The 23,108-nt window shown below is 36.8% G+C and overlaps 2 protein-coding genes across 2 annotated transcripts in view; one reads left to right on the forward strand and one right to left on the reverse strand.

The window, feature by feature from the left end:
* Nucleotides 1-23,108, reverse strand: part of LOC136827205 (uncharacterized) — a 305,481-nt gene that overhangs the window by 189,986 nt on the left and 92,387 nt on the right. The window lies entirely within an intron of this gene.
* Nucleotides 20,246-22,696, forward strand: Ktl (BTB/POZ domain-containing protein Ktl). Its single transcript, XM_067084939.1, has one exon. The coding sequence runs from the start codon at nucleotides 20,559-20,561 to the stop codon at nucleotides 21,399-21,401; it is 843 nt and encodes a 280-aa protein (XP_066941040.1). The 5' UTR covers nucleotides 20,246-20,558; the 3' UTR covers nucleotides 21,402-22,696.

Below are 23,108 nucleotides of genomic sequence, written 5' to 3' on the forward strand. Positions count from 1 at the left end.
TTTGAAGTTATTTTGGATAAGTATTTTTTTTCTCTCTCTCTCTCTAAAGAGTTCAAACTAACAACGGTTCATTCTGCTGGTGTTTTTTTCCCAGTTTTTTTTTTTTTTCCAACTTGTTGCTGTAATGATATGGATTCCTGGCGTTTTTAATTCTCCATTACAGGTGGTCTTGCTTTTGCTTTCAAGCTCTTCTTTGGTCCTGTTTTTTGCTTTCGGAACTTCGGATATTACTGATATATATATATATATATATATATATATATATATATATATATATATATATATATATATATCTGTTCTATTGTCCTGTTGTCCTCGTTTTTAACTCGTGTTGTTCTTACTGACCTTATTTTGAACTGCTTGTTACCACCGTCCCTGCTTTCAGCTCGTGTTGTTTTCTCTTTGTCCTGGTCTTCAATTTGTTGTTCTCCTGTTCTTGTTTTTAAATTGTGTTGTTGTCACTGTCCTTGTTTTCAGACTCGTGTTGTTCTTGTTTCAGTTTTGTTCCTGTCCTTGTTTTCCACTTCTTGTTATCACTGTCCTTGTTGTCAATTTAATGTTGTTGTCACAGTCCTTGTTTTCGACTTCGTGTTGTTCTGTCCTTGTTGTCAATTTCATGTTGTCGTCAGTCCTTGTTTTCGATTTCGTGTTGCTCTGTCCTTGTTGTCAATTTCATGTTGGTGTCACTGTCCTTATTTTCGACTCTTTGTTATCACTGTCCTTGTTGTCCATTTCATATTGTTGTCACTGTCCGTGTTTTGGACTTCTTGTTATCACTGCCATCGTTGTCAATTCCAGGTTGTTGTCAGTCCTTGTTTTCGACTTCGTGTTGTTCAGTTCTTGTTGTCAATTTCATGTTGTTGTCACTGTCCTTGTTTTCGACTTTTTGTAATCACTGTCCTTGTTGTCAACTTGACGCTGTTCTCACTGCACTTATTTTTCAATTTCGAGTTGTTCTAACTGCATTTGTTATCGACTTCCCCTCAGCATCTTGTTTCTGTCACAATCTTTTCATCATTCACGAAAAGCTCCGCGTCCTGATTTTCACTGTCAGTCCTTTGAACGAAAGCTGTGCATTTATCAATTTGGTCTGAGCAAACTCAATAAACTGACATGCGCTGAAGTTCAGTGTCTGTTTCCTTTCTCCTATGCAAGGGAAAATGAGAGAGAGAGAGAGAGAGAGAGAGAGAGAGAGAGAGAGAGAGAGAGAGAGAGAGAGAGAGAGAGAGAGAGAGAGATTTCAAACCAAGGAGTATCTTTATCAAAGACTGCGCATATAACAATTTGGCCTCGATAAACCCTGTTCCTTTGTTTATAAAAAACTGACATCTGCTGACGTTCATTTCATATTTTCTTTATTCTATGCCACGAACGCGCACGTATGAGAGAGAGAGAGAGAGAGAGAGAGAGAGAGAGAGAGAGAGAGAGAGAGAGAGAGAGAGAGAGAGAGAGAGAGTTTCAAAACATGTTATAACTAAGGCCATTAAGTATTTGGGAATCGGATTTCAAATCCTTAACAGAAGACAAACAAAAGCATTACGATTCTTTACCGAACGGACATCCAACCATGCTATTGTCTCATTAACAAATTTGTAAATTAATTTAAATATACATAAATAAATAAATAAAAAATTACAAGAGAAATTCGTCTAAAGGATAAAAAAAATTTCGAGAGAAATTTGTCCAAAAGAATAAAAAATGCCGAGAGAAATTCGTCTTTAAATAATTTAAAATTGAAATAAATAAATAAAAATTTAAATAAATTTATTTAAATAAAATTTAAAAATTTAAATAAATACATAAAAAATTACAAAAGAAATTTAAAGGATAAAAAAAATCCAAAAGAATAAAAAAATCCGAGAGAAATTTAAAAGAACTAAATTTAGAAATTCATAAGGATAAAAAAAACTCCATGAGAAATTCGTCGAAAAGAATAAATAATTCCGGGAGAAATTTCGTCCAAAATGTTGACAAAATTCCGAGAAATTTCGTCCAAAATGTTGACAAAATTCCGGGAGAAATTCGTCCAAAAGGATAACAAAAAAATCCTGAGAGAAATTCTTCCAGAAGAACAAAAAATTACGAGAGAAATTCGTCCAAAAGAATAAAAAATCCCGAGAGAAATTCGTCTTAAAAGAACTAGAAATTTCGAGAGAAATTCATCCAAAAGGATAAAAAAAAAAAACTCCATGACAAATTCGCCGAAAAGAATAAAAAATTCCTGGAAAATTTCGTCCAAAATGTTGACAAAATTCCGGGAGAAATTCGTCCAAAAGGATAACAAAAAATCCTGAGAGAAATTCGTCCAGAAGAACAAAAAATTACGAGAGAAATTCGTCCAAAAGGGTAAATATTGCCGAAAAAATGTGCCCAACGGGATAACAAAAAAAAAGCCGAGGGCAGTTCGTCCAAGAAGATAAGTTCTAGAAAAATTCGTCCAAAAAAAAAATGTTCTAAGAAATTCGTCCCTAAGGATAATAAATTCCGCGAGAAAATTCGTCCATTAGGATAGAAAAAAAATTCCGAGAGAAATTCGTCCAAAATGAAAAAATATCCCATGAGAAAGTCGTCCAAAAGGATAAAAAAAATCCAGAGAAATCCGTCAAAGGATAAAAAAAAATCCAGAGAAATCCGTCCAAAAGGATAAAAAAATCCCGAGAAACTGGTCCAAAAGGATGAAAAAAAAATCCCTAGAAATTCGTCTAAAAGGATAAAAAAAATTCGAAAAATTCGTTCAAAAGGATGAAAAAAGATCCAGAGAAATTCGTCCAAAAGGATAAAAAAAATTCCCGAGAAATTCATCCAGAAGGATAAAAAAAAAAGGAGAAAAATTCGTCCAAAAGGATGAAAAACAAAATCCGAGAAATTCCTCCTAAAGGATAAAAAAAAAGGAAAAATTCGTCCAAAAGGATGAAAAAAAATCCTGAGAAATCTGTCCAAAAGGATAAAAAAAAAAGTCCTGAAAAATCTGTCCAAAAGGATAAGAAGAATCTCGAGAAATTCGTCCAAAAGGATAAAAATCCTGAGAAATTGCTCCAAAGGATAAAAAAATCCTAAAAATTCGTCCAAAAGAAAATAAAAAAATAAAAAATTCGTTCCAAAAGGATAAAAATATATATGAGAAATTCGTCCAAAACAATAAGAGAAAAATCCAAGAAATTCGTCAAAGGATACAAAAATCCAGAGAAATCTGTCCAAAAGGATAAAAAAAAAAATCCCGAGAAATTGCTCCAAAAGGATGAAAAAAAATCCCTAAAAAATCGTCCAAAAGGATAAAAAAAAAATACAAAAATTCGTTCAAAAAGGATGAAAAAGATCCCGAGAAATTCGTCCAAAAGACTTTTAAAAAATCCCAATAAATTCGTCCAAAAGGATAAAATAATTCCCGAGAAATTCGTCCAAAATGATAAAAAAGACGAGAAAAATTCGTCCAAAAGGATAAAAAAAAAAATCCCGAGAAATTCATCCAAAAGGATAAAAAAAATCCCGAGAAATTCGTCCAAAAGGATAAAAAAAATCCAGAGAAATTCGTCCAAAAGGATTTTAAAAAAATCCAGAGAAATTCGTCCAAAAGATTTTTAAAAAATCCCGACAAACTCGTCCAAAAGGAAAAAATATCCCGAGAAATTCGTCCAAATTGTTAAAAAAAAAAATCCCAAGAAATTCCTCCAAAATAATAAAAGAATCCCGAGAATTTCGTCGAAAAGGAGCGACAGTAAGAACTGAAAACACGAAAGAAGGTAACACCGGCTCGACGTCGAAGGGGAAATCAAATTCGACGCGACTGCCGAAGAACGTCGAGTGTGCGACATGTTTTGAACGTCTCGCGTAAACAACAACACATAAACAACAGTGGAAACATCAGTAAAGGAAAAAGCATTGTTTTGTTTCGTTTTTTATAATGAGTGTTTTTTTCTGGATGACGTATTTCGTAATGTTAGCAACAAGGGACCGTTTTATCAAATCCTTCTCAGGGGATGAAGCCTTGGGCATTAAATCAATATGAAAGGAGGAAAGGACTGCAGATTGTATACTTACATATAGACACGCACATTCAATGTACATATGTACACACAATATATATATATATATATATATATATATATATATATATATATATATATATATATACATATATATATTACACGATTTGTAAGAGAAGTAAGGAGACACACAGGTGCTTGCACAACATTAATATGTATGCCACAGTAAGTGTATGGTAATGTTACGATAATTCTAGGACTGACAGGAAAAAACCCTGTTCGTTTAAACATGGAAGGGAAGAGGGTGTGAGAATCAAGTTTATGTTGCGAAACAGTTCAATGAGAGGTCTGGAAGGACAGGGGAAAAAAAGCCTCGTGAGGTAATGACCTACAGACAATGGATGAGAGTGATAATAATGTAATGCAGTGTGTGTTCAGGGTGTGAGGTTTAGAGTGTAATTTGTTGGGAGCGATTACAATGTTTTATTATGAAAGCGATGCTTGTGTTAGAATATGTAGAGAAGGGAGTAGCTGGTTTGGTGTAATAATGGGCTCTAGAAAAGTGTTTTTCTTTTTTTTACGGAGTAATGAGAACAGTAAATAAACATGTATGAAATGCGTCGACGTTTCTTCTGCGCAATCGAGTTTTCTGTACAGCCGCTACAGCGTATAATTAAGGCCACTGACAATAGATCTATCTTTCGGCGGTCTCAGTAGAATGCTGTACGAGTATGGCCCATGAAACTTAACCACGGCGGTGATAGCTATCGTATATCGCTGCCAAGCACGATTGTAGCTAACACAACCTTCAATAAAATAAAAAAACTACTGAGAGCTGGGGGCTGCAATTTGGTACATGTTTGATAATTGGAGGTGGATGATCAACATACCAATTTGCAGCCCTCTAGCCTCAGCAGTTTTAAGATCTGAGGGTGGACAGACAAAGTGCGGACAGAATAAAGTGCGGCCGGACAGACAAAGCCGGCACAATAGTTTACTTTTACCGAAACCTAAAACTGCAGAGACTGCTCATACATCTATATACGTTTGTACTAAGAAAAAGATGAAAGTGAACATTAACCAATATAAAATAGTGACGTAAATGGAAACCAGAAGATGAAGCAACGCAAGTTAGTATGTGGCTGAATGAAGAATTGAAGAGTCTAATTCATATAAGAATTCTAGAGTAACCTCAACATATAAAGTAGAATAAGGAAAAGGACGATCTCTGCAAAACGGTTTGGAGACCAGATTATTGTCCCTATAAACAACTCTGATTTATGGATGTGACGTGTGGATGAAGGCCGTTGATATGAGCTGTCAGCTTAGATAATCGAGAATACGAAGGGTTGGAAGAATGAGAAATATAGACGTGTCGAAGAGACAGGAAGAATAGCATAATTGAAGTCTGGATCACACTGCTCAATGTGGTCTGCAAAAGGGGAGAGAATAGAATCGTGTATGATTCGTTAGTTTTGAAATGAAGATTGCGTGCGAGACAAGGGCGAGTAGGACAGAGTGTGTGTGTGTGTGTGTGTGTGTGTGTGACTGGGGTCGACTCAATGTTGATGGGCCTTCTGTGTAAGTACAATAGCCACTGATTTTTGTAAGTTGTCTAAACAGAAGGTTTATCTTGACTTTAAAGTTAAAGGAGGAACTTGCCAGAGATTTTTATCTGTTTTTCTCTGGGACTATATATATATATATATATATATATATATATATATATATATATATATATATATATATATATATATATATATATATAAATATATATATATATATATATATATATATATATATATATAGATAGATAGATAGATAGATAGATAGATAAGATAGATAGATAAACAACAACAACAGAACCTACGTACGATTCTTCATCTTATCACAGACGACAAAAACGATTCCTCCTCTCTCTCTCTCTCTCTCTCTCTCTCTCTCTCGCTTGAAAGCCCCGTTACTGTACATCTGGCAACAAGGAGAGAAAGAAAGAAACGGAAGAAAAGACTCTAAACAAGTACTACGCAGCAGTGTAATGTATTAGCATGAAACTCTAAGTTTGTGAAAGGAGCCTTTTCTCCCCAAAAGTTTATCAAGGGTCCTCGCAGCTCCTCCGAGAGAAGGGGGAAAGATGACGATTTCGTGCCCTAATCTACAATTTCTAAAACCACAGAAAAGTTCCTCTTTTTTTTCGTGGTCCACCGAATACAAAAAATAGAGACAAAACACAAGAGGGCAGAGAGAGAGAGAGAGAGAGAGAGAGAGAGAGAGAGATCAAGAGAGTCAGAGTCACGTTGTTACCTCTGGAAAATGTTACCAAGTTACAAAGGCCCAGTCCAGATTAGGATGAAATCTTCCCTTTTGAGGTGGGTAGGTTTTTACACTTTTTTTGTTTTGTTTTTCTGTAAAAGGAAACTACTGAGATGGCTTTGTCTGTCCTTGTCCGCACTTTTTCTGTCCGCCCTCAGATCTTAAAAACTACTGAGGTTAGAGGGCAGCAAATTGGTATGTTGATCGCCCACCCTCCAATCATCAAACATACCACATTGCAACCCTCTAGCCTCAGTGATTTTTATTTTATTTAAGGTTAAAGTTAGCCAAGATCGTGCGTCTGGCAACGCTAAAGGACAGGCCACAACCGTGCCGTGGCTGAGAGTTTCATGGGCCGCGGTCCATAGAGCATTCTACCGAGACCACCGAAAGATAGATCTATTTTCGGTGGCGTTGATTATACGCTGTACAGAGAACTCGCTTTCTCCGGCGCATTTTTTTACTTGTTGTTTATTGTTGTGTGTGTGTGTGTGTGTGTGTGTATGTAGGAAGAATCTACCCAGTGGATTCTGATTCTCGGAGATGCATTCGCACGATCTTTGATGGATGGCAGGGATATTCAGATCGCCGGATGACAAAACTTTAGGAAGAAATTTGATTTATCCGGTGGTGAATCTTTCCAGGGGATTTCACTTTGATGAATGATTATTAGTCAGGATTTCATCAAACACATGAATCTTTGCGAGGGAATGAATTAAGCTGATGAATCTCTGAATGGAATTGAATTAAATTGATGAATCTTTGCCAGGAATTAATTAAACAGATGAATCTTTGAATGGAACTGAATTAAACAAGTGAATATTTGCCAAATTAATTATTTATATAATCTATTTAACCTAATTCCATTCAGATTAAATATATGAATCTTTACTAGGTATTAATTGAATGCAGCTGAATTAGATAGACGAATCTTTGCAAGGAAATTAGCTAAATAGATGTATCTGAAGAAATTGAATAAATGCATGAATCTTTGAATGCAACTGCATTAAATAGATGATTCTTTGAAAGGGATATATATAGCACATAAATCTTTCAATGGAACTGGATTAAACAGATGAATTTTTGAAAAGGGTACATTAAAGAGATGAATCTTTACAAGAGTTGAATTTAATAAATGAATCTTTGAGAGGAATTAATAGAACACATGAATCTTTGAATGGTACCGAATTACACAGATGAATCTTTGCACTGACTTTAGTAACAACTGAATCTTTCCAATAGATTCTACTGATCACTCGAACTTATCTAAGAAACTCGATTAAAATTCAATTAAGCAGATAAAATACTTTTTGTAAGACACTCCATTGGACAGATGAATCTTTCTCAAAGAAATTTAATTAAACAGATGAATCTTTTTAAAGAGTTCCATTGGACTGATGATTATTTTTTAAGAAATCACACAATTAGACAAATTTAAGAACTTCCTAAGTTTGTATAAAAGAGGAGTGTTTGTGAAGAAAGGGAGTGATGTTTCTCAGACTCGTCCCTCATTTGTTTTACGATTTAGAAATAGTGATTTTATACAGCAGTAAGGTGTATATATATATATATATATATATATATATATATATATATATATATATATATATATATATATATATACATATATATATATATATATATATATATATATATATATATATTTATTGTGTAACGTATAAATAGAATCATTTTTATATATATATATATATATATATATATATATATATATATATATATATATATATATATATATATATATATATATATATATATATTCTAGTTACGTTTCATACTGGCTATATAATGATTTATATGATACAGCAGTGAGCATCACACTCAAGGTGAATTGTTGGGAGAAAATTAAATGACGATTGAAAAAATGACTGTTTTACTGAAAGTGAAGAATTTTATTTTGAGCTTTGTTACAAACTGGACTTGATCCACCGTACTCATCTCAGTCTCGTTATACTGATAAAATAAATAATATCTTGCAAAACAATCTTGACATGGAAAGTGAAATACCTCAGTTGACTGAGATCATTTTCCGACGAGACTACGAAAAATTAATGGGTCCCAAAATCGTTAATTCTTCATCAGATAACTTAGTTTTCTGTACTAGGAAACTATTGCGCTGGCTTTGTCTGTCCGTCCGCACTTTATTCTGTCCACCGTCAGATCTTAAAAAACTGCACTGAGGCTAGAAGGCTGCAAATTGGTATGTTGATCATCCACCTCTCAATCATCAAACATGCCAAATTGCAGCCCTCTGCTCAATGTTTTTAACTTATTTAAGGTTAAAGTCATGGGCAATATACCGAGACTACCAGTAGAGAGATCTATTTTCGGTGGCCTTGATTATCCGCTGTAGCGGCTGTACAGAAAACTCGATTGCGCCGAAGATACTTCGGCGCATTTTTTACTTTTGTTTTTTTATTCGTGTATGGAGACTTTTAAGTCCTCTACCAATTTATTTAAAGTTTTTGTTGTCAATTATAATTTTACTTTCAGTATCCTCTTTAATTCTCGTCAGTTATTCGCAATCAGATCTATTTATTGTTACATCTTCGTTTATTAAAATTCTCCGTTTATTAATTTATTCTTTGACATATCGAATACTTCTTGTTATCAATTATATATTCCAAGGACCTCTTTATTGTCGTCAATTACATACATCCAAATGTATTTATTGTTATAAGTTATTGCATAAATTCACTTCTGGAATCTCCATCCTCATTCATATCCGCTCTCTCTCTCTCTCTCTCTCTCTCTCTCTCTCTCTCTCTCTCTCTCTCTCTCTCTCTCTCTCTCTCTCTCTCTCTCTCTCACTGCATAAATTCACTTCTGGAATCTCCCTCCTCATTCATATCCGCTCTCTCTCTCTCTCACTGCATAAATCCACTGCTGAAATCTCCCTCTTCATTCATGTCCCCGTTCTCTCTCTCTCTCTCTCTCTCTCTCTCTCTCTCTCTCTCTCTCTCTCTCTCTCTCTCTCTCTCCTCATCCATCATCAGCATTCCATCCCGGGGAAATTTGTCGGGCAAGTTCATAATCCCGCCCTTCGGTTTGTTCCGAAAGAATGTGTTTTCATTATCCTCACGGAAGGGAATTTAAAATTTACGGGAAACGCGAATTGAAAAGCCGGTCCTGGCGAGAGACTTAATGGCTACCTGCAATAATTGCGTTTAGCACCTTCCCTCGGTTTCCCAGTATTTTTTAATCTCCGCGAGTTTTTTATTTGATTCCTATTCATAGGCTCGTTTTGAACGCTCCTGCTCACATGTTTTCGTTCAGGGATAGTTACCAGAAACCTTGGATCTTTCCTGGATAGTGACCCCTTAGGGTTTTAACCCGGTGGCATTTTACCCCGAGATGTAACCTAGTACCGGGAGCTTTCCCTGAAGAAAGCGGGACGCCATATCTATAAAAACAAACTATACAATTTTCTTGAAAATAATCTCATTATGTTTCCCAAACCCCAATTCTTGTACAGTTCCCAATCTCACCTAACCTAACTTAACCACCTAACCGAACCTAGGGGTATGGCAAAAAAAACCGGGGCTGGTGCAATACTAGCAAACATCTGAGGAATTTGCAACCCGGTATGTACCCACCTTTGCGGAGTGTTTAGTACAAGCCCGTTGGGGGCTTCCTGTAAAAACATAAACAAAAGACTGTAAAATCATAAAGATAATGACCCCCAAGATGTATTAATCCTAGATAACGACCCCAAAACTTTGTTGGGCGTTAATATCTAGGAAAGTTCCGAAACGTCTATTAGATGTTGTTGTAATGTACATGTATGAGGCCTTATGCATCCCCGGGGGTGCCACAGGAAATGATTGATTGACACGTATGAATATCATTCTTGTTTAGGAATTATGCTTTTTTTACGTTAACGACAAGGAGGACCATCGTTCTGGTGTTCGCAAGTCTTTGTTTTGATCTTATACAAATAATACAATTTATTTATATGATTTTTATTATTCAGCAGTTTTAGTTTTCTGTATGAAAGAAAACTACTGGATGTCTTCGTCTGTCCGTTACTTTTTTCTTCGCCCTCAGATCTTAAAAACTACTGAGGCTAGAGGGCTGCAAATTGGTATGTTGATCATCCATCACTCCAATCATCAAACATGCCAGATTGCGGCCCTCTAGCCAATAATTTTTATTTATTAAGGTTAAAGCTAGCCATGATCGTGAGTCTGGCAAGAAAGCTATAGGACAGGCCAACACCGGGCCGAGGTGAAAGTTTCAGGCGCGGCTCATGATATTATACCATGACCACCGAACGATAGATCTACTTTCGGTGGCCTTGATTACGCTGTACAGAAAACTCGATTGCACTAAGGCGCAATTTTTACTTGTTTCACTACATTCTGAATTCCTTGGCCTTTCAGTTATTTTTATTGCTGGGAAATATCAAGACCTGATGGTTTTGATATTCGAGTAAAATAATTGCAACACTGAATACAATCCAAGATATTAAGGGCTCTCCTACACAGATTGGACATTAAAAATGTCCATAAGGACATCTGGCCATATACAGATTGGACATAATAGATGTTCAGAAGGGACGCCAGAAATATCTAAAAACACTGTCCAAACTGAAATTAGAAATGTCCGGGAAGTTAACAAAGATATCTAAAAAGAATACCAATAATGTCCACAAATGAGATAACAGATGTCCAGAGGACACACATAGCCAACAGAAAACCTAAAATACTAGTAACGGGCACAATAATGTCCAAACTAGACACCAAAAATGTCCAAATGGGACATCAATAATATTCGAAAAGGACAGCAAATATGTCCAAAACGGACACCAAACAAGTACAAAACAGACACCAAAAAATATCTTAAACGGACACTAAAAATGTCCAAAAATGACAACATTAATGTCCATACCGGACACCAAGAATACCCAAAATGAACACCAAAAAGCGTCCACATGCGCCCAAAACGGACACCAAAATAAGCCTCAAACCGGACACTAAAAATGTCCAAAACGGACACCACAAATGTACAAAAAGGACACCAAACAAGACCAAACTGGACACCGAAGAGTCCAAAACTGACACCAAAAACGTCCTAATTGGACACCAAGAACTTCCTAATTGGACACCAATAATGTCCTAATTGGACACCAATAACGTCCTAATTGGACACCAATAATGTCCAAAACGCACACCTAACAAGCCCAAACTGGACAACAAAAATGTCCGAAACGGACAAGAGAAATGTTCAAAACGGACAACAAAAATGTCCAAAACGGACACCAAAATGTCAAATTAGACGCCAAAAATCTCCACATGAAACACCAAAAACGTCCAAAACACACTCAAAAAAAATCTGAAAACGGACACCAAAACCATCCCAAAACGGACACCAGAACCATCCCAAACCTGGCCCTCCATGACCGTTACCACCAAAGGCAGAGGCTCGTAAACGCGTCGTTTCGCTTCACTGTCTATTTGAAGTCCACAGCGCCAATTAAGATGCCAACGACCTAGATCGGGAGATTCTCGAATTCCGAGATTCTCAAATTCCTACTCGCGGAATTTTCCTCTCCCCCCCCGAGTGCGGAATTTTTTCCCCAGTGGGCTTGACGACTGCAGAGTCGTAATGGTCTCCGTGACCTGCTTTCGCCAAGCTAGAGGGAACGTTTTCCGTCATCAATTTGTCGGAACAGAGGAATACTCTTCGTGAATGCGTGATATTGCGGTGATGTTTATTCGCTATTCGTGCATAAAGATACACACACACACACACACACACACACACACACACACACACACATATATATATATATATATATATATATATATATATATATATATATATATATAGATATATATATATATATATATATAACAGTCAAGCAGCAAATGCACGATCAGGATCCATAAGACAGAAAGTCTTCAAAGTTCTTTATTTTAGAAACGTTTCGTGCAATCCTTTGCACATCATCAGTCTGCAATGAATTATAAAGACAGTTAAAACTAAAGTTAAAATAACAATTATTATACGACAGTAAAAATTTTTTATAAAGTCAACATAAAAGCAGAAAAATTTTATAAAAAAAAATAATAAAATAAAATAAAATAAATAAATAAATATATTAAAATTCATCAAGTTTGTTAAGGAAATTTAACTACCTTACAGTACAACGCAAAGAGGAAGAATGGCCTGAAGAAACGTCAATGCCCAGACAACACCTTAAGCGAGTGAGAGAGAAACCGCAGAAGTGTTACTATTCAAATTAGGGGACAGGTGCTTTATATATAATGACTCAAGGGTAGTTAAAAGGCAGTTTGAGATGTAGCACTGAGAATCGAAAACTGTGTTTTTCAACATGAATTTTACATTTAGTAGCCACTTAGGACTCAGTTATCGTACATGTATATCCAATCCAGAACTTTCTAGCATTAGAACACATGCTACTAAATGTAAAATTCATGTTGAAAAAACACATTTTTCGATTCTCAGTGCTACATCTCAAACTGCCTTTTTAACTACCCTTGAGTCATTATATATAAAGCACTAATTTGAATAGTAACACTTCTGCGGTTTCTCTCTCACTCGCTTAAGGTGTTGTCTGGGCATTGACGTTTCTTGCCATTCTTCCTCTTTGCGTTGTACTGTAAGGTAGTTCAATTTCCTTAACAAACTTGATGAATTGTAATATATTTATTTATTTATTTTATTTTATTTTTATTATTTTTTTTTATAAAATTTTTCTGCTTTTATGTTGACTTTATAAAAATTTTTACTGTCGGTATAATAATTGTTATTTTAACTTTTTAGTTTTAACTGCTCTTTATAATTCATTGCAGACTGATGATGTGCAAAGGAAACGTTTCTAAATAAAGAACTTTGAAGACTTCTTGTCTTATGGATCCTGATCGTGTATATATATATATATATATATATATATGTATGTGTGTGTGTGTGTGTGTGTGTGTGTGTGTGTGTGTGTGTGTGTGTGTGTAACGTGTGTGTGTGTAACTGAATCACGAAACATGGAACGTGATGAATATATGAATAAAGACAAAATTTGAAGGAAAAGAAACAATGGAGTAAAGCAAAGGTCCTTTGACTTTATAGTCCTTTATTTAGCAGAGTAAAGGACTATAGGTCGAAAGGCCTTGCAGCAATATATATATATATATATATATATATATATATATATATATATATATATATATATATATATATATATATATATAATGTAGTGTTTGAGAGAGAGAGAGAGAGAGAGAGAGAGAGAGAGAGAGAGAGAGAGAGAGAGAGAGAGAGAAGGGTTTAAAGTTTCCATTTTTATATATATATATGTGTGTGTGTGTGTGTGTGTGTGTGTGTGTGTGTGTGTGTGTGTGTGTGTGTGTGTAACTGAATCACGAAAACATGGAACGTGATGAATATATCAAAGACAAAATCCTTGTCTTTCGACTTTATAGTCCTTTATTTAGCAGAGTAAAGGACTATAAGTCGAAAGGCCTTCTGTTTGAGAGAGAGAGAGAGAGAGAGAGAGAGAGAGAGAGAGAGAGAGAGAGAGAGAGAGAGAGAGAGAGGGGTTTAAAGTTTCCATTTTCATATTAGCTCATCAAAGAAACACTTGTCTTACGAAAAGATACCAGAAAAGCAATCTGTGAGAGAGAGAGAGAGAGAGAGAGAGAGAGAGAGAGAGAGAGAGAGAGAGAGAGAGAGAGAGAGAGAGAAACTATATCAAAGAACAAATACTGCAGCGGAAGGCAATCACAGACGTAATAAAGACGAAATCATATGCAGTCAAACCGAACGGTCCGCCGACAATCCCTGGTCAATACCTTCGGTGAAGCGAGTGTCAGCAATCTGTGCAATTTGCATGCACGGTGTCATACAGAGCAGTACATCGCGGTAGAGCCGTGCATCGCAGCGGAGCAACAAAATGTCTGGAATGTGGACAAGAAGCCAGTATTCATTTAAACGTGAAATGGAACTTTTACGGTTATGAAGACTTTAAACATTAGTTTCTCAACCTGGGATTTGAAGATGAGACTACTTTTACAGGTATCAAGACTACAATCAGTTTCTCAACCCGTGATTTACAGAAGATTCTACTTTTACAGGTATCAAGACTACAGTTTCTCAACCCGTCATTTACAGAAGATTCTACTTTTACAGGTATCAAGACTACAATTAGTTTCTCAACCCGTCATTTACAGAAGATTCTACTTTTACAGGTATCATGACTAAAATTAGTTTCTCAACCCGTGATTTACAGAAGATTCTACTTTTACAGGTATCAAGACTACAATTAGTTTCTCAACCAGTGATTTACAGAAGATTCTACTTTTACAGGTATCAAGACTACAAACATCAGTCTCTCAGCCTGGGATTTACGAAAGAGTCTACTTTTACAGGTATTAAGACCGTAAACATTAGTCTCTCAAACTTGGTTTGTAAACATTAGTATCAACCTGCGATTTACGCAGGTCTACTTTTACAGGTATTAAGAATATTAATATTAGTTTCTCAACCCGTGCTTTACATAAGAATCTACTTTTACAAGTATCAAGACTACAAACATCAGTCTCTCAGCCTGGGATTTACAAAAGAGTCTACTTTTACAGGTATTAAGACTAAACATTAGTGCCTCAAACTGGGATTTACGCAAAAGTCTACTTTTACAGATATTGAAAATATTAATATTAGTTTCTCAACCCGTGATTTACAGAAGAATCTACTTTTACAGGTATCAAGACTACAAACATCAGTCTCTCAGCCTGGGATTTACAAAAGAGTCTACTTTTACAGGTATTAAGATTGTAAACATTAGTGCCTCAAACTGGGATTTACAAAAGAGTCTACTTTTATAGGTATTAAGAATATTAATATTAACCTCTCAACCTGGGATTTACAAAAGAGTCTCTAAAACGTCTTTCCCCAAACGAACTGCCCCAACCGCCTTCCGTTACAATATATTGCACACTGACAACCTCGTTAATCGTTAAGCTGAATATCAAACGTATCACAATTCCTGCTTAATTAAAACTGCAGATCCATTCCATAATGAATTGGTCTTCATTTGTACCCATTACATATTCAGTATCGAGTTAATGGGGGCTAAGGGTTTTAACGCAAGGGATTACCCTAGTGAAATCGGGCGGGTATGCTCGATTCGGGAACGGCTGCTTTAAACAGTCGTAGCAGTCTCTCGGAATTCGAAGTCTACGGGAATTGCACTTAACATTTCAGTCGGTGGGTGAGACCTGAGAAGCAGCTTGGAAACCCAGCGGCCTGTGTTAAATTATGGCGTTCGTTGCATTTTGCCTTCTTCTCTCTTTCTTCGCTTACTTTTTTTATTTTACAATGGTTTAATTCGATATATGTATGGTTTTATTAATAATATATAAATAAATAAATAAATATAGATATATATTTATATACATATATATATTTATATATATAAATATATATATATATATATATATATATATATATTGTTTAATATCGAATTCACCATACTTTAATCCCAAGGTACATATAGTGAAACCTATATGAAACTACATTCGTAGCCCAGTATTCACGCGAAAACAAAATGTCACACGTATGTAAGTGGCAAAAATCCATATATACATATGTGTGTGTGTGTCCCAAAGGTTTGGGATCCCGTTTCACCATCAACAGAGAAATTTCGGGTTCAAATCACGAAGCACCAAGCAACATTTCATCATAAAGACCCAATCAAAAAAGTATATCGCAATACCTGTTATTACCCATTAAATGAAATCGACCACCACGACACCCAAATTTTATATCAGAAGAAAAAATCTTGACTAAAAAAATCTATAAAAATTCATAAACACAGTCATTGACACTTAATAATATCTGACATTACTGGCCACACAAAATTTCAGATCACAAACAAGAACACATCAAAAGATGAATTTATCATAAACAAGAATTTATCAGAGTTTATCATAGACCCACCATCCCACAGCTGCTGAGTCGATCAAAGAGTTACGCTGCATGCAATATGCTCTAATCAGAGGTCATCAACATGCAATGCCTGGACGCAAAAAAAAGGAGGATAATCATCGCTTTACCTGTCAGGCTGAATTTTTTTTTTAAATCTTGTACAGTTCAACAGTATTCTGAAAGAGTATTAAATGTAACGACGAATCCGTTGAAAAATAAACTGATACAATTCGACAGCTATTCCATAAAATTATATAAATATAAATATATATATATATATATATATATATATATATATATATGTGTGTGTATGTGTGTGTATGTGTGTACATACATACATACATTTACAGTATATATATATATATATATATGTATATATATATATATATATATATATATATATATATATATATATAGTATATTTATATATATAATTTTAAGGAACAACTGTGGAAATGTATCAGTTTATTTTTCAGAGGATTCGTCGTTACATTTAACATCTTTTTAGAATACTGTTTTTTAGAATATATATGAACTATATATATATATATAAAAATATATATATATATATATATATATTTCTGACTCACATCAGGATCGAACCCAGGTCTTTCAACTGAAAGACGAGACCGCTGCCAACCAAGCCTCGTATGTCATGTTCCTGATTCACATCAGGATCGAACCCAGGTCTTTCAACTGAAAGACGAGACCGCTGCCAACCAAGCCTCGTAAGTCATGTTTCCTGACTCACATCAGGACCGAACCCAGGTCTTTCAGTTGAAAGACGAGACTGCTGTCAACCAAGCCACACAAGTTCTGTTCCAGACGCGATTGTGTGTTGGTTATTTCTAATATGTACAGTACATACTGTAAATATATACAGACACCTATGTATATATATGTGTGTGTATGTATGCAGGTATGTATGTATGTGTGTGTGAAGTCTTTTTATATTTCTAAAAAACCCTAGGTTAAACAACGGACTACAAAATGTCTTAAAAGCAAAGGAAGGAATGATCCAGAAAATCGGAGCTGGCAACACCCACATATGGAAAGTATTAGAAGATACTACGCCCAAAACATACCAATAAAATAATGCATGAAAATCGAAATAAATTTTCAGATTATAATAAAAATACAAAGGTACAAGTGACCTACATCTTTAAACCATTTTTGATTAAGGAATTAAAAAAAAAGTGCATTTCAGACACATGTACAACTTTAAAAGTATTGGGAGTATATCTTAAAAAATACTAAGATTAACACCATAAAAGTATGTTTTTACACTTAAAAAAATTTGCATAAAATTAAACGATTTAAAGTCGTTGCTTACATGTTAAAAAAATATATTCAAATTAAAACATCCGAATTGAACCATTTTTTTAAAGCATGTAAAAAAATACACACATTAAAGTATCAGAATTTAAAATTTTTCAAAATGTTACAAAAATACCCTGAAAATGTTTTTCTGAAGCATGTTTAAAAAATACTCTCAAATTGAAGCATCAGAACTGAACAATTTTAAAACCGTCAAAAACACCCAAATTAAAGCACCAAAACTGAGCAATTTTTCCAAAACCAAATTACAATGAAAACATTAAAACCTAAAAACAGACCTCATAAACCACGGGCACGATGAAACCATCCGGAGTGAACCACACTTCGAAAACCAAACCACAAACCCCTCCTCCAGATGCTATACACACTACTGTATTTATAGTGTGGGGCAAGGTCTTCGTGGGCATTAGAACCCCATAAACAAACTCAACAGACCAAGCGGACGCTGTAAAACTCGGGTTTTATCTCTCTCAATTGTCGGTTAACTCTCTCTCTCTCTCTCTCTCTCTCTCTCTCTCTCTCTCTCTCTCTCTCTCTCTCTCTCTCTCTCTCTCTCTCTCTCTCTCTCATAGATTAGATTGCATTTTATTTTATTCGTTCTTAGCCAATTGAATAAAAATGGGAAATTCTCTCTCTCTCTCTCTCTCTCTCTCTCTCTCTCTCTCTCTCTCTCTCTCTCTCTCTCATGGATTGGGTTTTTTATGTTATTTGATCTTAAGCTACTCTGTTTCTGTTCTGATAAAAATGGAAATCTCTCTCTCTCTCTCTCTCTCTCTCTCTCTCTCTCTCTCTCTCTCTCTCTCTCTCTCTCTCTCTCCCAGACTGCTTTTACATATTCGATCTTAAGGTACTCCGTTTCTGTTTTAGTACTGATAAAAATGGAAATGCCTCTCTCTCTCTCTCCCTCTCTCTATCTCTCTCTCTCACACACAGACTGTTATTCGTTCATAAGCTACCCCATTTCTGTTTCTGTACTGATAAAATTGGAAACACCTCTCTCTCTCTCTCTCTCTCTCTCTCTCTCTCTCTCTCTCTCTCTCTCTCCCCCATGCCCTTAACTTCTCTCCAAACTAGATTCCTACATGGCAGGAAAGGGAAGTTTCTCCTCCCAAAACGAAATAAATCTTCCACGTCATCGGCAGCACTCAAGATTCTTTTCCATCGGATTCACACATCTACCCATGTACGTGTGTGTGTACATACGCAGGTGCCTGTATACTCATACGTCAGCAGAAATGTCTTGCCAGAAGATGTAGGTATCTATGTACATATAACGTCTACAAAACGGCCTTGCCAGAATGAGTAGGTATCTATACACACATACAAAACCGTCTTGCCAGAAGATGTAGGTATCTATATTCATATATACAAAACGTCTTGCCAGAAGATGTAGGTACCCACATACACATACGGTCTATATAGTCGCCTTGAAGGAATATGCAGGTACCATATATTCACACGTCAACTCTGGCTTCTTCCAGCAAGATGTAGGTACCTACATACGAGTATCAGTAGGTAAAGAAACTCGTCTTGCAGAAAAATGTAGGTACACATGCGTGCGTATACATACGTCACATACATCTACATAACAGTATTGCAGGACGACGTAGTTACCTACATATTCACAAGTTCACTCAAACATCTTACAGAAAAATGTAAGTACCGATATGCGAGTATTAGTACGTAAACATAAGCTCGTCTTGCAGAAAAATGTAGGTACCTACACATATGTATACATGCATATACATATGCATAATTCTTCAGCCCGTTTCTTCATTGATTGTTTGGTTAATATACACGAAAATACAACTCGATAGACCCATTTTAATTTATAAAAGCATGCATACATACATACATACATACATAGGTTCCTCTATACAATAAACATTTTGCCCCGATACTATTTGCGTTTTATGCATACTTACATACATACATACATAGTCTCTTGTTTTAAGAAAATATATTTCATTTTCAATTGAATATTTTGTAAGCAAACATATGTTGACACCTATACAAGCAAATATATACATACATACATATTTACATACATACATAATTTCTTGTATAAGAAAATACATGTCGATTTCAACAGTTTATTTTACGAACACACATACGCTGACACCTACACACGCAACCACATACATATATACGCACATACATACACAGATACCTACATACAAAAACGGTCTCTTGCATAAGAAAATACATCTCATTTTCAACAGTATATTTCATAAACACATACGCCTACATCTATACACAGAAATACGTACATACATTGACATCTATACAGGCAAATACATACATATATACACAGATACATACATGGATACATACAGTACATACCTACATACACAAACAGTTTCTTGCATAAGAAAATACATTTCATTTTCAATAGTATATTGACATCTATATACACGCAAGTACATACATACATATATACAGACATACACACAATTCCAACACAAAAGGAAGCGGGCGCGACTGTGCATCGCTAACTCGGTCTCGAAGACGTGAGTAAGGAGCCTCCGACACAGCAGTAGAGGAGAGGCTGTGGGCCTACCAGAAACTGTATAGCATCTATGCGTGTGCGTGGGTGTGTGTATGTGTGAGTGTGTGTGTGTGCGTGATTCTTAGACGTATGTTCCTATTTAATCTTAATCTGGAAGATGTCAAGGTGAGTGATCTCAGATCGTCTAGAGATCGCGAGCTTCGGCACAAACTGTAGCATCATCGTCGTCAGTCGATGTGCGTGTGCAACGCGAGAGTGAGAGAGTTTGTGCGTGTGTGTATGTGCGTGTGTGAGTGTGTGAGTGTGTGTGTGAGTGTGTATATGCGTGCGTGCAAGGTGTGCGCGGGGCGGGTGTTGGGTGTCGGTATTGACTGGGGAGGATCCACATTCGCGTCGCCGCCACCGCCGCACCAGTGTCCCTCGCGCGGCCCTGTGACCCAGCAGAGAGTGTGATGGCCACCAACGGCGCCCCCAACAACAGTTCCTCGTCCTCGGCCTCGTCGAACAACAGCGGACAGCAGCAGCCTTCTTCAGACCCCACCGGCCAGAGCATCAACTCCATCATGCAGGTCTTCCCGCCCATCGTCGAGCTGAACGTGGGCGGAGTGTTTTACACGACCGCCCTCACCACGCTCCAGAAGGAGCCCGACTCGCTGCTGGGGCAGATGTTCACGGGCAAGTCGAAGACGCCCGTCCTGCGGGACTCGAAGGGCAAGTTCTTCATCGACAGGGACGGCGTGCTCTTCCGCTACATCCTCGACTACCTGCGCAACCAGAAGCTGGTCCTGCCGGAGAACTTCAGCGAGCGCGAGCGCCTGAAGAAGGAGGCCGACTTCTTCCAGCTGCAGGAGATGATCGACTCGCTCACCCTGCCCAAGTCGCTCAGCCCCGTCGACCCCGCTTTTTTAGTGCGGACCTCCGTCGGGACCATCACCGTCTCGTACCGCGGGACGTTCGCCTTCGGCCGTGACGGGCTGGCCGACGTCAAGTTCCGGAAGATCAACCGCATCCTGGTGTGCGGCCGCGTGACCCTCTGCCGGGAGGTGTTCGGCGACACGCTCAACGAGTCCAGAGACCCGGACCGCGGCGCCACCGACCGCTACACCTCGCGCTTCTTCCTCAAGCACACCTTCCTCGAACAGGCCTTCGACATGCTGGTGCTAGCCGGGTACAAGTGCCAGGGGTCGTGCGCCAACGGCACCGCCGGGGGCATGATGGTGGACAAGAAGCCCGGCAGCGACTCGGAGGAGGACCGCTGGAACCACTACAACGAATTCGTGTGGGTCAGGGAATAATCGACGGACGGGGTCATCGAGGGGGCCCGGCCCTCGTCGTCCACGGCGGACGCGAGGTCGCCCTCGGATGTCAGCCGAAATATCTTCTGACCGACCCCAGGCGCCTAATCAAACCCCACTGCAGCTTTTGCCGACGCTACTAAAGTTTCCTGTCGATTCAAAACAGCTGGAAATTCCCCCCCAAAAGCTGATAATAATAAAATTATGAATCTAGTTCCAAACCACAATTTAAGAAATTGAAAATTGAAATTCCCCCTTGAAATCATATTGAAAACACCGTATACTGAACTTTCAAACTAAATTTGAAAAGACGTGAACTCTAACTGAAAATGCCATATGAAGTCAACTTTCAAATTAAATCTGAAAAAACCTCAAAATACCAAAAGACAAAAGCAATGGAAAGCGCATTGGCACCATGGCATCACGAGGGAATGGAAAATTTCTTTTGGCACTCTGGCAAAGTGTTTACGATGAGTGACGGAGTACCTGACGTTTTGTGATGATGTTGTCGGGAAAATAAATTAGCCTGCCAGTCACGACAGTTCGAAGTTTTCTCTTGGAAAGGTTGGAATGAGAGTATACGTGCGTCCGTATTAATTGCTCGCAAAGAGAGAGATCTGTTCTCTTTGGTCATGCCTGCCCATGACGTCAAGCCACTTCAAAAAGAAATAGAAATTACGCATTTGTTTGTTTGTTCAAGTTGGATATTGGCCAGATATCGGCTTGTGTGCGTTTTTTGTGCTTTTGATGTTGATGGGATCTCTCGATGTCGTGGTCCGTATGGTTGGTAAAATCACGAAAATAAGAAGATAAATATTAAATTAATTAACATGACGAAAATGTAAAAATGCTTTCCAAAATTTAGTTAAAGAAGAATTACCTTGACAAAAAGCGATAGGGGGTTAATTAAGAATGATCTACAGCGTGTTAAAATGGCAAAAGTCTGATAAGAGTGATTCTCTGTGGAAAAATGTTAAACCAACCGTCAATTATCCTCAAGGCCAAAAAAATAAAAAAATGTTTTGAAAGGCTGTCAAATTTTCCCTCGATTATAGAAATCGCTTTCAAGAGCTTCGTTTTCTTACAAACAAATAAAATAAAAAACGTTTGAAACGTTTCAATGGAACATTCTTTCGCCTTTTCTCGTAGCAGCTTCGCTAAATATATATTATATATATAAATATAAAAAAAACATTACCAAAGTGTTTCAACCGAACTGTCAATCAAAAGATTGCTGTCCATAAGAACATTTATATTTTGGCCGAATGGCTTTCATTAAAGTTACGCAACAAATATTCGCCTTGTTTTCCTGTTTACTTGTTTACCAAGATGTTTGACGTGACTAACCTTTCTTTTTTTTTTTCCTGTGATTGATTGCAAGTGCAGATTCACTGGGGAGACTACGGGAAGATTTTGTTTGAAACAAGAAATTGGGAAAACACGTACATTCTCATATAGAAAATGGGAAGACGGTTTCTGTTTCCGATTAAAGAAAACGGGAAGACGTCTTTTGTTTCTGATACAGAAAATGGGAAGTCGGTTTCTGTTTCTATAGAAAATGGGGAAACGCTTTTACTTATTATGAAGAAAATGGTAAGACATTTTCCATTCAGTATACTAACAACAAAATTGGGAAATAATTTTCCGGTCTAAAATGAAAAGTGATTTAACATTTCTGTTCTAAGTAAAAAAAAAAATGTTGATGCA

This window comes from Macrobrachium rosenbergii, chromosome 1, assembly GCF_040412425.1.
Source record: "Macrobrachium rosenbergii isolate ZJJX-2024 chromosome 1, ASM4041242v1, whole genome shotgun sequence".
NCBI classification, from domain to species: Eukaryota; Metazoa; Arthropoda; class Malacostraca; order Decapoda; family Palaemonidae; genus Macrobrachium; species Macrobrachium rosenbergii.